This window comes from Aedes aegypti, chromosome 2 (genome assembly GCF_002204515.2).
Source record: "Aedes aegypti strain LVP_AGWG chromosome 2, AaegL5.0 Primary Assembly, whole genome shotgun sequence".
In the NCBI taxonomy this organism is placed as follows: Eukaryota; Metazoa; Arthropoda; class Insecta; order Diptera; family Culicidae; genus Aedes; species Aedes aegypti.
Genome location: NC_035108.1, coordinates 203,739,687 through 203,753,901, shown reverse-complemented (window position 1 = coordinate 203,753,901; position 14,215 = coordinate 203,739,687). Strand labels below are relative to the sequence as shown.

Sequence of the window (14,215 nt, the reverse complement as noted above, 5' to 3'; positions counted from 1 at the left end):
TAACCACTCAATGACACCTGAAACGTTCGCTCCGAGAGGAAGCTTTGCAGAAGGTTCATTATCCAACCATGTATCCGCCATGATTTCAGGGTGCGAAGAATACCGTGTCGCCATGTGGTGTCGTATGCCTTCGATAGATCCAGAGACGCTATCAAACAGTGCTCGTTGGTGGTCGGTATCGACATCTCCAGCTCGGTGAAGTACGTGTCGGTACCGCGTTCCTCACGAAAAGCGTGCTGACGCTTGTCAAGTCGTTCATTCGACTCCAGCTCCGTGATTAAACGTCGATTGACGATTCGCTCAAGTTTCTTCGCCATGCAGCTTGTCAGCGAGATAGGTCGGAAGGCAGCAGGACCGGAATCTTGAAAGTTCGGCTTCGGAATTGGAACGACGAGGGCATTCCGCCAGCTGGCGGGAAACTTGCGGTTTCGCCAGATTTTATTCAGAAGCTCCAGCAGTACAAACTTTACGGACGCGGGAAGACGTTGAAGTAGCGGGTACCCTATCCCTTCGATACCTGTCGAGGCACCTCGCCCTTTGTCGAGCGCCCACAGAAGTTCGGCTAGGGTGTTGCCTCACTTCACTGTATTAGACAATTATTATTTTATTTCAATAATCTCAATGGGGCAACTACTAAATGCATTTGCGAATATTTTTGTTTTGCTATTAAATTTAACCCATACTTTGCTGAATTTAGTCTTGATTATTCTTTTCACTAAATTCTGCTTACGGAAAATTTCAGCAAAACATTGCTAATATTGGGTTTGATGTGTACGTTTGATAGCACTTTGTTTCGCTTCCGTTTAGAGTTTTCCAAGGAGTTTTCTGACAAAATAAAACTTCAAGATACCCTGTGCATCCACTAAACAGTTTGTCCAAGGACTTTTTTGGTTTGTCCGACGTCATCCAATGAAAATTGGACTGAATTGTTGAAATTGTCAAACACTATCAGCTCTTTGACAGTATTTTTGAACCAAATTTTGAGACGATTAAATTTCAACTTAAATTCTTAGCAAATTTAAATGCGCAATTTGAAGAACATTTGCAATTAATTGACTTTAAACAACTGTTCAAAGTTCATAACGGTTTGTATCTTAGTAAGCTGCGTCAAAGGGTTCATGCCAATTTCCATTATTTGACCAACCAGAAAGAAACAAGCATTTGTTTGAATTCATTTAAACAGAAGGATTCCTTTCAGTTCTCTGCACTAAATCATGTTCCCGACAATCATTGGAATTTTGAGTACCCATGATGGATACGGTAGTTATAATGCAGAAGGTTGGAATTATTTTAAATTAAGTATTTTATCAAATTCACAGTTACGTTTGACGAAATTTACAAGAAATTGAAAAGCTGTTATTCAGAACTCGCATCCAAATCTTTAAATCTGAAAATGGACATTTCCGCAAATCTGGATCGTGGTTGCAAGCTAGGACTAATCAAAAGATCTTCAGGAATGTTCGAGTTAGCTCTGGATCCCAATAGCGAAGGAGATGTAAATTTTCAGTCTAAATTGCAAGCAATTTTGCATGAGCTAGAATCACTCAAAACTTCTCGAAAAAACAAAATGGCGAACATCAAGGATCCTTCTCGAACTAGAACTCCAGCAAATCTTCAAGATGCGGGTGCTTCCTCAACAGCGGATCTTCGAGACACTCCAGCTCTTCCACCGGCTACTCGCCGTAAATTCACTCCAATTTTGAACCGCCTGTGGAAAAAGACGGTTGATTGTGGTCCCGGTTGGAGTCGGCGCCCTCTGGCACAACGTCAAGCCATAGCAATACATCGTCGACAGGCCGCGGAGGAAAAGGTCCGTCAGCGAATGCGTGCTGCTAGACAGAGAAGAGCGCGATCCCGTTCGAGGTCACAGTCACGAACACGGACAAGGTCTCGCTCCCGCCAAAGAACTTCCCGGACGCGTAGTCGATCTCGTTTGTCTAGGAAGCGAACACGATCTCGCAATGGAAGATGCTAGTTGAAAGAAGTTTGCGTGCAAAAATTCATGAATGTAAGTTAAAATAAAATTTTACCTATCTCTAGGAATAGCTGCCCATAATTTCTCCATATAATGTATAAATTCCACAAACCTCCGTTCCCATTAATAAGTTATTTTGTCGTTATGGAAAGACTCGGGGTAGGAGTTCAAAACATCGATGTTAATTAATCAATCCATATTTTAAACATCGAATCGATTCACAGATTTAATCAAATCCTTAACATCGTTGTTTCTGAATCGATTCGATTCTCACTTCCACAATTATTAAGCTCTGATTTGTCTTGCCTTATAGCTACGCGTTTACCGCTACGGTTATCTGGGACCCACCTTAGAGCGTTAATGTCAAATGCAATAAAATTGAGACTTTTCTAAAATGATTTCTTGACTATCGCTCAATTAATATGTGTGGTGTAACAAATGGCTTCAAAGTGGTGTAACAAATGGCTTGGACGCTTTTATCTGTTCTCTCAGACCACTGCACAAAATTTGAAACTAACGGATGCTTCACCCAACATCCAGAACCCAAAAAAAAACATTCGAACAACTTACGCTCGCAAAAAGTTAAAGTTGAATGCTCACATTAAAATTTCAACTTTTTTCCATTACACCAAACAGCGCTTTGGGAGTTGTGTGCACTACTAGTAAGCTCCGTTTTACGCCAAGCCAACCAACCAACTCTCTCTAAAGGTAGCCACATCCGCTCCGGTCTGTCTCGAAGAGTGTGTTGTTATGCAGAAAAAGACGTGCACTTACTTTCCATCCACTTTTTGCCACCAAAAACCTAACCCAAACTGACACAACTCTTTCCTCATCGTTGGTAGTGTGGGTAACTGAAGGTGGCGTAGGTGGTTTTCCGCCGTTTTCCTTCGAACGGTTATTCTACACAGGTGATACCAAAAAAGATGGAGCAAACTTCCTAACAAAAGCAATTAATTTTTTGCCCTGCATCACTTCCTTTTGGTTGAGCGTCTTTTATTTGTTTTATGAAATAAAATAAATTTCGTAACCTTATAAAGGAGCCACAACCCTTGGCAACGACGAGTAGAAGATGTATCCAATTCCAGATACGATTTTGTGTAGGAAAATGGATGAAATTTTTAGACAACATTGTTTTTCGCTTCCAAACTGTTGCACTTCGGTTTGGTGGAGAAATCGCAGCTTAGCATGGAAGATATCTTTTCAGATTCAGATCAGATTCCAATCCCCATACATCGTAGGGTTACCAATATGATTTGGACCCTTCTATATTTTGAACCCGCTAGGCCTAGGGCATTTTCCAACAATTATCCCAGTTTAAAACATAAGACTCTCAGAGAGCTTAGTTCGCATGTCATTTGTCTAGACAGGACTGTTTTACACTTGCATCAAACGTTTATGCATGGAAATGTCTTTATTTTGAATGAATTAATGTAATTCAATCGGTCCATCCATGGAACCGTTACAACGTTCTGTGTGTAACAGAAATTGAAACCGTCTGATTTTTTTTTCAAGTGTTAACAAAAACTTTTTTTGCAATCATCGTAATAGGCTGTTTTACATCATGCCAATCTGTCATGAAACGGCCTACTTTCCTGCACTGAAGTATGCAGTGTGGGAATAGTCATTACCTAACTGAAATCAGTGCTGTAATTATTCATTACGCAACGCTTTCTCATTACGCAACTGTTTTGAGTTGCGTAATGAATCATTACCGTGATGAATCAAAATCCGGACGGTACCAATATCCGGACACTCTAACAATATTAATAAATTTAAGCTAGTTTTTGACACCTATATATTTGAATATAACTCATATTCTTTACTTTCAATATTTTAGATCATTGTACTAGTATTTCAAATCTAGTTACCATTGCCAAATCATTGATAAAAATAATAATAAACTAGTTGCACGTTCAACAGTCATTTCGTCGCGGTCTATGTGAAGACAAGTTCGAACATCTATGGATGCACAAGCCAAATCACGAACAACGTTTTATTGAAGAAAAAATTTGTGAAACATTTTTATGCAGTGTTTTGAACATAATGGTTTACAGAAAGCTTTTTTGAATGTTCGATAACCTCACTGTTGAAGAGTATTGTGCAAATTTGTGTTTTACGGTGTGTAATTAGACTGTCCGGGTTTATGATTCAGTGGTTTTAAATCCGGACGTTAATTGGAAGACGAGATTTTGACTAGTGAAAGTGATTTTCTTAATGGAAAAATAAGAGAAGATTTGAGAAAAAACTTATGAAAGGCGGTGTGAGTAATCAGGTTTCGATTTAATGCAAGATAAATCGCATATATTTTTCGTTATTGACACTCAAGCCACAAGCACTTCAGTTCGAGCTACATATGATCCAGTTCAGGTAATTAAAGCATTTTTTTTTTTCAAATATTTTTATTAGTATCATTCCAAACATTACATATATCTAGGTGTTCTGTGTTATTAGACAACACTATCATCCTAATTTGGTAAAACAAATTTAAGATTTTATTAACATTTTGTTAACAACATATTACATTTCATTTGCCGTAGCAGTTCAGATTTTTTACAGGTGAGTTGATTTCACCTGCTTGTAAGAGAAAAAAAACGCTTTGAATATACTTAACCTAACTTAACCTAAACATATAACGCATTAATCGTGGCAATAGAAGATTGTAACGATTTTTGCCTGAAATTATTTATTATTTTATTTGACATTTGTTCCAATGTTTCAACATTGGATATTCTATGTAACTCATTGGTACTCATCTTCCTGGTATTACAACAGCTAGTCCATATTGGTACAGCATACAACATGGCTGGCCTGAAAATTTGTTTGAATATCAAAAGCTTGTTCTTAAGACAAAGTTTTGATTTTCTATTAATAAGGGGATAGAGACATTTTACATATTTATTACATTTGGCTTGAATGCCCTCAATGTGATTTTTGAAAGTTAAATTCTTATCTAGCATGAGCCCTAGATACTTAACTTCATCTGACCAATTTATTGGAACCCCTCTCAACGTGACAACATGTCTACTTGAAGGTTTCAAATAAAGAGCTTTTGGTTTATGTGGGAATATTATTAGTTGAGTTTTGGAAGCATTGGGAGAAATCTTCCATTTTTTGCAAGTATGAAGAAAATATATCCAAACTTTTTTGCAATCGACTACAGATGACACGCAGGCTTCGTCCTTTGGCGGAGAGGCCTGTGTCATCCGCAAACAAAGATTTTCGACATCCCTGAGGTAACTCAGGTAAGTCAGATGTGAAAATATTGTATAATATTGGTCCCAAAATGCTGCCTTGAGGAACACCAGCTCTTACAGGAAGTCTTTCAGATCTGGAATTCTGATAATTAACCTGAAGTGTACGATTTGACAGATAACTTTGAATTATTCTAACAATGTATGTTGGAAAATTAAAGTTTTTTAATTTTACAATCAAACCTTCATGCCAAACACTGTCGAATGCTTTTTCTATGTCTAGAAGAGCAAGACCTGTAGAATAGCCTTTAGATTTGTTGGAACGGATCAAATTTGTTACACGTAAAAGTTGATGAGTGGTCGAATGTCCATGGCGGAATCCGAACTGTTCATTGGCAAAAATTGAATTTTCGTTGATGTGGGCCATCATTCTGTTCAAAATAACCTTTTCAAAAAGTTTACTGATGGAGGAAAGCAAACTGATTGGACGATAGAGGTAATTAAAGCATTATTATTACTTACTTGCTATTATTTGCAACACTGTAAGGGAAATACGTACATTGATTTGGTTGTAGAGTAATATTTAATTGAGTTTGACATGGTTTCCATGAGCAATATTCAAATATTTCATGCTTTAACACGGATGTCCGGATTTCGATCCAACAGTGTCCGGATTTAAAAACATCTTCTGCATCCGGTGTCCGGATTTAAGGACAAGGTAAGCACCAATATTTAATCAATTTTCTAGTAAAAATCATGTTTAATACTGAAAAATTCATCACTTTATTGAAGTTCTGGTTTGTAAAAATGTGCTGAACAATAAATTTTCAAGAAAATTCAAACAAAACATATCTAAAAAAGAGTTCGAAAATTCGAGTCGCTTTAAGCGTCCGGGTATTGATTCATCACGGTACACAACAATTTTTCAGAAATTGTAAAATGATAGTGAATGCATTCCGACATTATTTCTGATACCCTCAAGTGGTCTTCTACGAAATTGCAAAAAATGTTGTACGTAACTCGTTACAGAACTCGATTTTTACAGCACCCATCGTAATTATCCTACTCGGCAAGCCTCGTTGGGTAAATTTACGACTCGTGCTGTAAAAATCATCATTCTGCAACTTGTTCTGTAAACTACTATTGTTCGCAAAATTAGGGCAAGTCAAATTGCCCCATAATGAAAAGTAACCGCATATCAGTCCCACTACAGATTTCCGCACCGTGTAACATAAAAATCAACCGTGTTTCGATCATCTATATATTTTTCACGGAAAGATGTCGTAATTAAAAGCAAATTGTGAAAGTTTCATTAAGATTTGAACTTGTTCCACTCCTCTGGATTTTTTAAATATTATTGTGCAAAACGAGTTTGGAAACTTCACTGCCCATTTTCTCTATGCCTACGAGGCTTGCCGAGTAGGATAATTACGACGAGTGTTGTAAAAATCGAGTTCTGCAACTAGTTACGTACCAATTTTTTTTGCAATTTCGTAGAAGACCTGAGGGTATCAGAAATTATATCGGAATGCATTCACCATTATTTTACAATTTCTGAAAAAATGCTGTGTTATGATTCATTACGCAAAACAGTTGCGTAATGAGAAAGCGTTGCGTAATGAATCATTACAGCACTGGTTTCAGTTGCGTAATGACTATTCCCGCACTGCATAATTCAGTGCAGGAAAGTAGGCTGTTTCTTGACAGATTGGCGAGATGAAAAACAGCCTATTTCGATGAGAAATTGCAAAATAGTAGTTTTTGCAATTTCTCCTCGTAAAAGGCTGTTTTTCATCACGCCAATCTGTCATGAAACGGCCTACTTTCCTGCACTGAAGTATGCAGTGCGAGAATAGTCATTACCTAACTGAAACCAGTGCTGTAATGATTCATTACGCAACGCTTTCTCATTACGCAACTGTTTTTAGTTGCGTAAATGATTCAAAACAACAATTTCTCAGAAATTGTAAAATAATGGTGAATGTAAACAAAGATTGACTGGACTTTGATGATGATAACTGGATTTCGGCTTTCAGTCACGAATTGAGCGTTGATTAATGATAAACGTTGGCAATGATTTAAAATAATCAACGCTTAATTCGTGAATGAAAGCTGAAATCCAATTATCATGGATATTTCTCAATTCAATACCCTGATAGCCCTACATGTCTTCTTGGAACCCATCTACGATTGATTTGGTCTTAACCGACTCTAGTATTTATTTTTATATATTCTACATTGAATATTCTATGCCACTCATTGGTACTATACCAGGGAGGAAGCAGGAACAATTTAAAAGGGGGCTCATGGTATGAAAAGGAGAGGAGTTCAGATTACCTGCTACGACATCGGCATAGGATTTATTAAAATTAGTTTGTGAATAAGCATGTTTATGATCTTCCTGATAGGTAAGATTCTTAATCAAGCGATCGTTAACTGAAAAATGAGCATTGTTCAATACTCTACCAGGGAAATTCCGAAAACGACCGTTATCATAATGGACATTATCGTTCATCTGCCTGGCACGAGCTTCGACGAATCACCTACGCGAAGGGCAAGCCCAAAAATTACACTTATGATTGCCCCCGCGCAAATGAACTTATCTTCCTTAGCGTGAGAAGAACCTCCGCAAATCATGCATTTAGCATCCATGCGACAATGTTTGTACCATGACCCCACTTTTGGCACCGACAGCACTGAGTGGGGTTCTGGTAATTTCCTCCAGGTTTCTGGAAATGTTCCCATGTCACACGGACATCGAACATAAGTCTAGATTTTTTCAAAGCTTTAATATTATTTAAATCCTTTTTGTTAAAGTGAACTAAATAATAATCTTGAGAAAGCCCTTTCCGAACAATGCCAGATTGGGTTCTCTTTTTCATTATGATTACTTGGACTGGGGAAAATCCAAGTAAATCATTTATTCCATTTTTGATCACTTCAGGTGACTTATAGTCATTTGAGAGACCTTTCAAAACAACTTTGAACAAACGTTCAGTTTTGTCGTCATAAGTAAAAAAAATTGTGCTTCTTCTCATCAAGATGTTCAAGAAGATCTTTAAGAGTTTCCGCCAAAACGCGACAGTCTCCTTTCTTTGCGATTTGGAAGGAAACCTTGATTCCCCTAATGGAGTTCAAGATCTCCTGCCTAAATCCCCCAAATTTAGAACAACTGACCATGATAGGCGGCACTCTTTGCTTCCTTACTTGAATCAAAGAGCCTGGGCTAGAGGCTGCTTCGATTTGGTGTTCGGAAAATTTGTCTATATGCAATTATCAAAATTATCCATTTCACCCTTGGAAGAAAGTTCGCATTCCGGAGAAACGTCCTTTCTTCCATTCTTGCCACGTTTAGTGACAGTTTTAAATCCCCCTTTTTTGGAAGGAAGTAGTGAATTCAGAGATTCACCCTTCCTTTTGTTAGTTGTTGATACCATGTTTAGTTAATAAACGAGAAAGACGTGACCTTCGAGAGGTTTTTTTTCCCAAGACGGTGTCCAAGAAGGATTACCACTGCTAGCTTTCGCCAACGGGTCCAACGAAAAATCGAAGGCACGGGTCCAAACAAGGATCGTAAAGGGATCAATAATAGAAAAAATAGTACTGAAAAGTACTGTTTTAGTAGCACTGAAAAGTACCGTTTTGTAGCATTGAATTGTTTTATTGCTATAGGTAGTTTTTAAGAAAATTTCCAAGAGAAGAGAGAATTCGTGTACGCACAGCAGGAAGGTACGATGCGCACTGCCGTCTCTAGCCATCTGTGTAGCTAATTAGTTACTCATGCTGATTTTGATTCTTATCATTTCCCTGTTACTTTTCAAGTATCCCATGAAGCGATTCTCAACCCTATCAGCTCCACTTTCAATTATTTTCGAGCCGACTGGAATATATATGAAACATATATTGACTCTTGACAGGAGCATAGCAATTCCAAAATGTGAAAATTTGAATCCATGACTATAGACGATGATCTTAAACTCTTGATCCGTCTTAAAAACGTGAGGAGAAGGCAATTTCAACGCACTCGCGATCCTACTATGAAAATTCTATGGCAGGATTTGCAGAAAGAAAGCAAGAATTTCTCAATTGGACCCTGGCTCTAAGCCCTTTTAGAAATTATCTAAAACTTTGACAAAACCTCAAAAGCCAAGAAAACAAATTATTACTAATTAATTGCGAGAATGCCATTTTAATAGTTGTATCATTCTGCTGATATTCTGCCAATTTTAATACTGACAAGAAATACCTAAATAGATTTAGGTGTTTCCAGGATGCTTTTCAATATTGGCTGTGCAAGAACTTAGATTAGATTAGATTAGATTCCTGGTTGACTGATTTGGAGGAAGTGAGAACTATCATTAAAAAAATAAAAAATATGAAAGTTCTTGGCGATGATGAAATTTTCTACAAGAAAGTAGCTTATCATTCTTAGTGGATATATTTAACAAATGTTTTTAGTTTGCATATTTTCCTGACAAATGAAAAAATGCCAAGGTTGTACCAATTTTAAAACCAGACAAAAATCCTGCAGCAGCTTCTAGCTATCGTCCAATCAGCTTGCTTTCCTACACTTTTTACTAAACTTTTTGAAAAGGCCATTTTGAACAGAAATGATGGCCCACATTAACGAAAATTCAATTTTTGCCAATGAACAGTTCGGATTCCGCCATGGACATTCGACCTCTCATCAACTTTTACGTGTAATAAATTTGATCTGTTCCAACAAAGGCTGAATGCTATTCTACAGGTCTTGCTCTTCTAGACATAGAAAAAGCATTCGACAGTGTTTGGCATGAAGGCTTGATTGTAAAATTAAAAAACTTTAATTTTCCAATATCCATTGTTAAAAAAAATCCAAAGTTATCTTTCAAATCGTACACTTGAGATTAATTAACAGAACTCCAGGTCTGAAAGACTTCCTGTTAGAGTTGGTGTTCCTCAAGGCAGCATTTTGGGACCAATATCTATATAAATAAAAATGGAGTGGTGTTTGTATGTCACGAAATGGCTTGAGAACGGCTCGACGGATTAGAATGATTCTTCCATAGTTGTGTTCCTGAAGTGTTCCGTCGTGTTTGTGTATATAAAAAGCAAAGGATATTTAACGGGAAAGTTGAAAAAACAGGAGCGAACGGAACTTCCATTTTGCACTGAGCGTTCCATGGCGTTTTTCAACAGCCTACTTGATGGCAAGACGAAGTTTGCCGGGACCACTAGTTATACAATATTTTCATATCTGACTTACCTGAGTTACCCCAGGGATGTCAAAAATCTTTGTTTGTGGATGACACAGGCCTCTCCGCCAAAGGGCAAAGCCTGCGTGCCAACTGTAGTAGGTTGCAAAAAAGTTTGGATGTTTTTTTCTCTAATATGTAAAATGTCTCTATCCCCTTATTAATAAAAAAAATCAAAACTTTGTCTTAAGAACATGCTTTTGATATTCAAACAAATTTTCAGGCCAACCATGTTGTATGCTGTACCAATATGGACTAGCCGTTTCAATACCAGAAAGAAAGCAGAAGAATTCAAAAGAAAATTTTGAAAATGATTCTGAGGCTTCTTCCGTGGTATAATACCAATGAGTTACATAGAATATCCAATGTTGAAACATTGGAACAAATGTCAAATAAAATAATTAGCAAATCATTACAATCTTCTATTGCTACGATTGATGCGTTATATGTTTATGTTAAGTAAATTGAAAGCGTGATTTTTTTTCTCTTATAAGCAGGTGAAATCAATTCACCTGTAAACAATCTGAACTGCTACGGCAAATCAAATGTAATATGTTGCTAACAAAATGTTAATAAAATCTTAATTTGTTTTAGGATTTAAATTAGTATGATTGTGTTATTTAACACGGAACACCTAGATATAAGAAATGAATGTAATGTTTAGATTGGTGCAGGTCGGACTCGATTATCCGGAGTATCGTTTTTTTTTTCACTCCGGATAATCGAACCACTAAAAAAAAATCAAAATCTGCGATAAAAGAACTTAAATAGTATCTTTTTTGTTTGTTTATTTATATGGTGCCAAGGCGTATCCAGAAATTATTTACTTCCAAAACTGCTGAACCATTCATATTGTATATTGCAATACTAAATTATCTCAAAATTATGCATAAAAACTGAAAAAACAAAACATATCAGAAAATATATTCCGGATAACCGAATCTGCAATTCCGGATAATCGAGTCACCGGATAATCAAGTCTCCGGATAATCGAGTCCGTCCTGCACTAATTAAGGAATTAAAAAAAAAGTGCGCCAAACAGTGAAAAGGGCAGGATTTATAAATGCATTACTGAAAAGAAAAACGTGCACATCAGCCGTTTTTCATATAAAATGATCTAGTTTGGGAGACTGGATTTTGACTTCTACTGTTCCGATTGACCTCAAATTTCACCGCCGCTCAGAAATAGCTTGAATTTTACTCTGCAAAATAAAAAAAACACTAGGTAGGGTGCCGGTACCAATGGTTGTAATGTACCAGTAGATTGGACTATGGAATAAAACGTACATTTTTTGATAAAAACGACATGTGCTATTTTTGGTGGATAGATCGCCTCTAGTTTAGTCGATTTGCCAAATTTCAGCTTTTTATTTCATCAAAAAGTCATATAAATAATTAAGTTAACGCAAAAAATTTGCTCCCTTGCACCAATAGTTGCCGTCGTGTTCCAGTAGTGGATCAACGAATGGAAGCAGTTTTTAAAATGGATGTATAAAAATGAAGAAAAGTCCCAGAGATGTTCTTAATGCTTCATTCGAAAGATATTAGTTGCTGTTCGAAGGGAAAAATGTTAAACCTGTGTAAAAATTTGCCTTTTTGTTTAAAATTCCTTGTATAATTCCCAAACGTCTACTACTGGAGCACTAGCGCAACTACTGGAACACGTGTACCAATAGTGGCTCAAGCGATTTTATGTTAAAAAATTAGTTTTATCACTCTTTTTATATTTTTCCCATATATTAGAGGTTGAAATCTTTCTGTTGACGCCAAAAGATCTCTGCTAAGGCTTTTCGTTATTTTGTTATGATTTTTTATAGCTTAGGTAGTCCACTAATGGCACCGGCACCCTATATTCAAAACACAAATCAATTTCCGAAAATATGCAACCCTTTCATTTTCAAAGCAATTTGTTCTACTAAAATATATTATTCAAAAAATTAGTTTGTCTTGCCAAATAGAACAATTTTGTGGTAGGGGAAATATTTATTTTTAAAAGTGATTTTTCATCCTGAATTATCAATTTTTAGGAAAATTGAAGATTTAGTCAGACACCGGACATGTTTATGCTTTCAGTGGACGATTGAGTCCTTTAAAGGAAGCACCACACTAGGCAATGGACTACCATGCAACGCACAGTGGCACAGAAACACGTTCCTGACGAAAAATTTTCCGGACTGAAGCGGGAATCGAACCCCTACTCCTTGACTCGTTGCGGTTAAATGCTTGGTAACACTAACCGCACTGCCACGAAGCCCACGTGGCTCACGTATTCTCGTATGTTTTAAACCATAAAACAGAAAGAATTGTCAACCGTTAATTGCAGATTGATTGGTACGTTTGAATCATTGAAACCTCTTCCAATTAATCAAATTGATTGTCTTACGAATAATTATAATAAATCGTGCCATGTAACAATTCGTTTTCTAATTTGTGAAACATATCACCAAACATTTCCATTCCTCCGCCACCATCATCGACCAGTTCCGAACTGTGCACGCCGTGTGGATTGAATGAGGAAATGGTTCTTGCAATGGGAAAATTCACCCATGAAGATTGTGAAACGGTCTACCACACGGCAAGCCCCTACAGAAGAAAAGATAAGGATTCAATCGCTCGAATGCACACGAAGGCAAAAAAGTTCATCCACTAGGTTGCACTTTAAATTATGATTTATTCCGCTGATACATACCACGCCTTGTTTTCTTCCAGTTTTCATATCGCCGTCGGATTCCCGATCGGAAAAGAAACAGGGACAAAACAATCCATGTAGGCTATAAGGTGTCAAAATATCGGCTTACATTGAATAAATTAATTGATTAATTAATTAATTACAAATTTAGCAAAATGAAAAAATAAGTGAGCATGAAATAAATCAAAAGCACTTGTATTTTTAAAATATTTTGAATGTATCAAGTTAAATTTTAAGTATAGTCTAGCTAGCTATGCGAGTTATGTCTTAAAAATCAATATTATATCGTAATTTGAATATATAATTTAATGATTGGTAAAAATACGCATGGTAATCGTTTAAAAATCAGCATATTTGTTTGTTAAGTTTTTAATCAGCTCAGAATACCTTAACATTTCATTGGTCAATAAAGGTTTCGGGTTTTTAACTCAAAAACGCATTTGCAAGATTTGCTCTAGAATCCTTGGGGACAGTGTTGTCACATATTATCGATTAAAACCCTCAAAAATCTTGGTAAAAATATGTGTATCGCAAAAATATTTGTAAAAAGTTATTAGTATAAATTTACACTCAAACGAAAGATAAAAATTTTCAATCATTTGCTTCAATAAAGATTAAAACAAATAGTATCGCAAACATTTAAGCATGAATTAGAAAAAATACAAATTGTGTTTTGATAGTCTGTTAATTTTCAATTCGAGTGAGTAAATATTTCTTATGGTTTGAAAGTTCTTGAAATACATAGTGCACTTTTGCAATTGAAGAACATATGTTTTGTTTTTAGATTAAAAATTACAGAATATTCTTGATAAAGAATGCTCAATACTCAAAAAAGGTAACTAATTTGCATTTCTTTTCACTATAGATTATCATCAAATGTATTATTTTGAAAAGCGAATAACCCAACATGAACAAATCTGTAGCCTGTTTATGCGTTGATCCTCTAAGGAATCTCCGGAACCAGATGATCAATGATCAAAATCGACACAGGTTGTAAAAATTGAAGATTTTTTTTGAGCATCGAAAAACAAAAATATTATCGCGATTTCTTTTGTGACGTAAGTATGATGCAGGATGATGGAAAGTTTTTATTTTTATTTCAAACTAGTGGCCCAGGAAAACTTCG

General features: G+C 36.3%; 1 protein-coding gene across 2 annotated transcripts; it reads left to right on the top strand.

Annotated features, from left to right (window-relative positions):
* Positions 1–1,085: 1,085 nt before the first annotated feature.
* Positions 1,086–13,108, top strand: LOC5572244 (uncharacterized protein DDB_G0287625). 2 transcript variants are annotated; one of them, XR_002499548.1, is made up of 3 exons: positions 1,086–1,260; positions 1,320–2,008; positions 12,882–13,108. XR_002499548.1 is itself a non-coding variant. In XM_021840729.1 (2 exons), the coding sequence occupies exons 1-2, from the start codon at positions 1,215–1,217 to the stop codon at positions 1,973–1,975; spliced, it is 702 nt and encodes a 233-aa protein (XP_021696421.1). In that variant the 5' UTR covers positions 1,087–1,214; the 3' UTR covers positions 1,976–2,056. The 2 variants fall into 2 exon arrangements, 1 of the variants encoding a protein (XP_021696421.1); XM_021840729.1 differs by lacking the exon at positions 12,882–13,108 and having other exon boundaries at positions 1,087–1,260; positions 1,320–2,056.
* Positions 13,109–14,215: the final 1,107 nt, after the last annotated feature.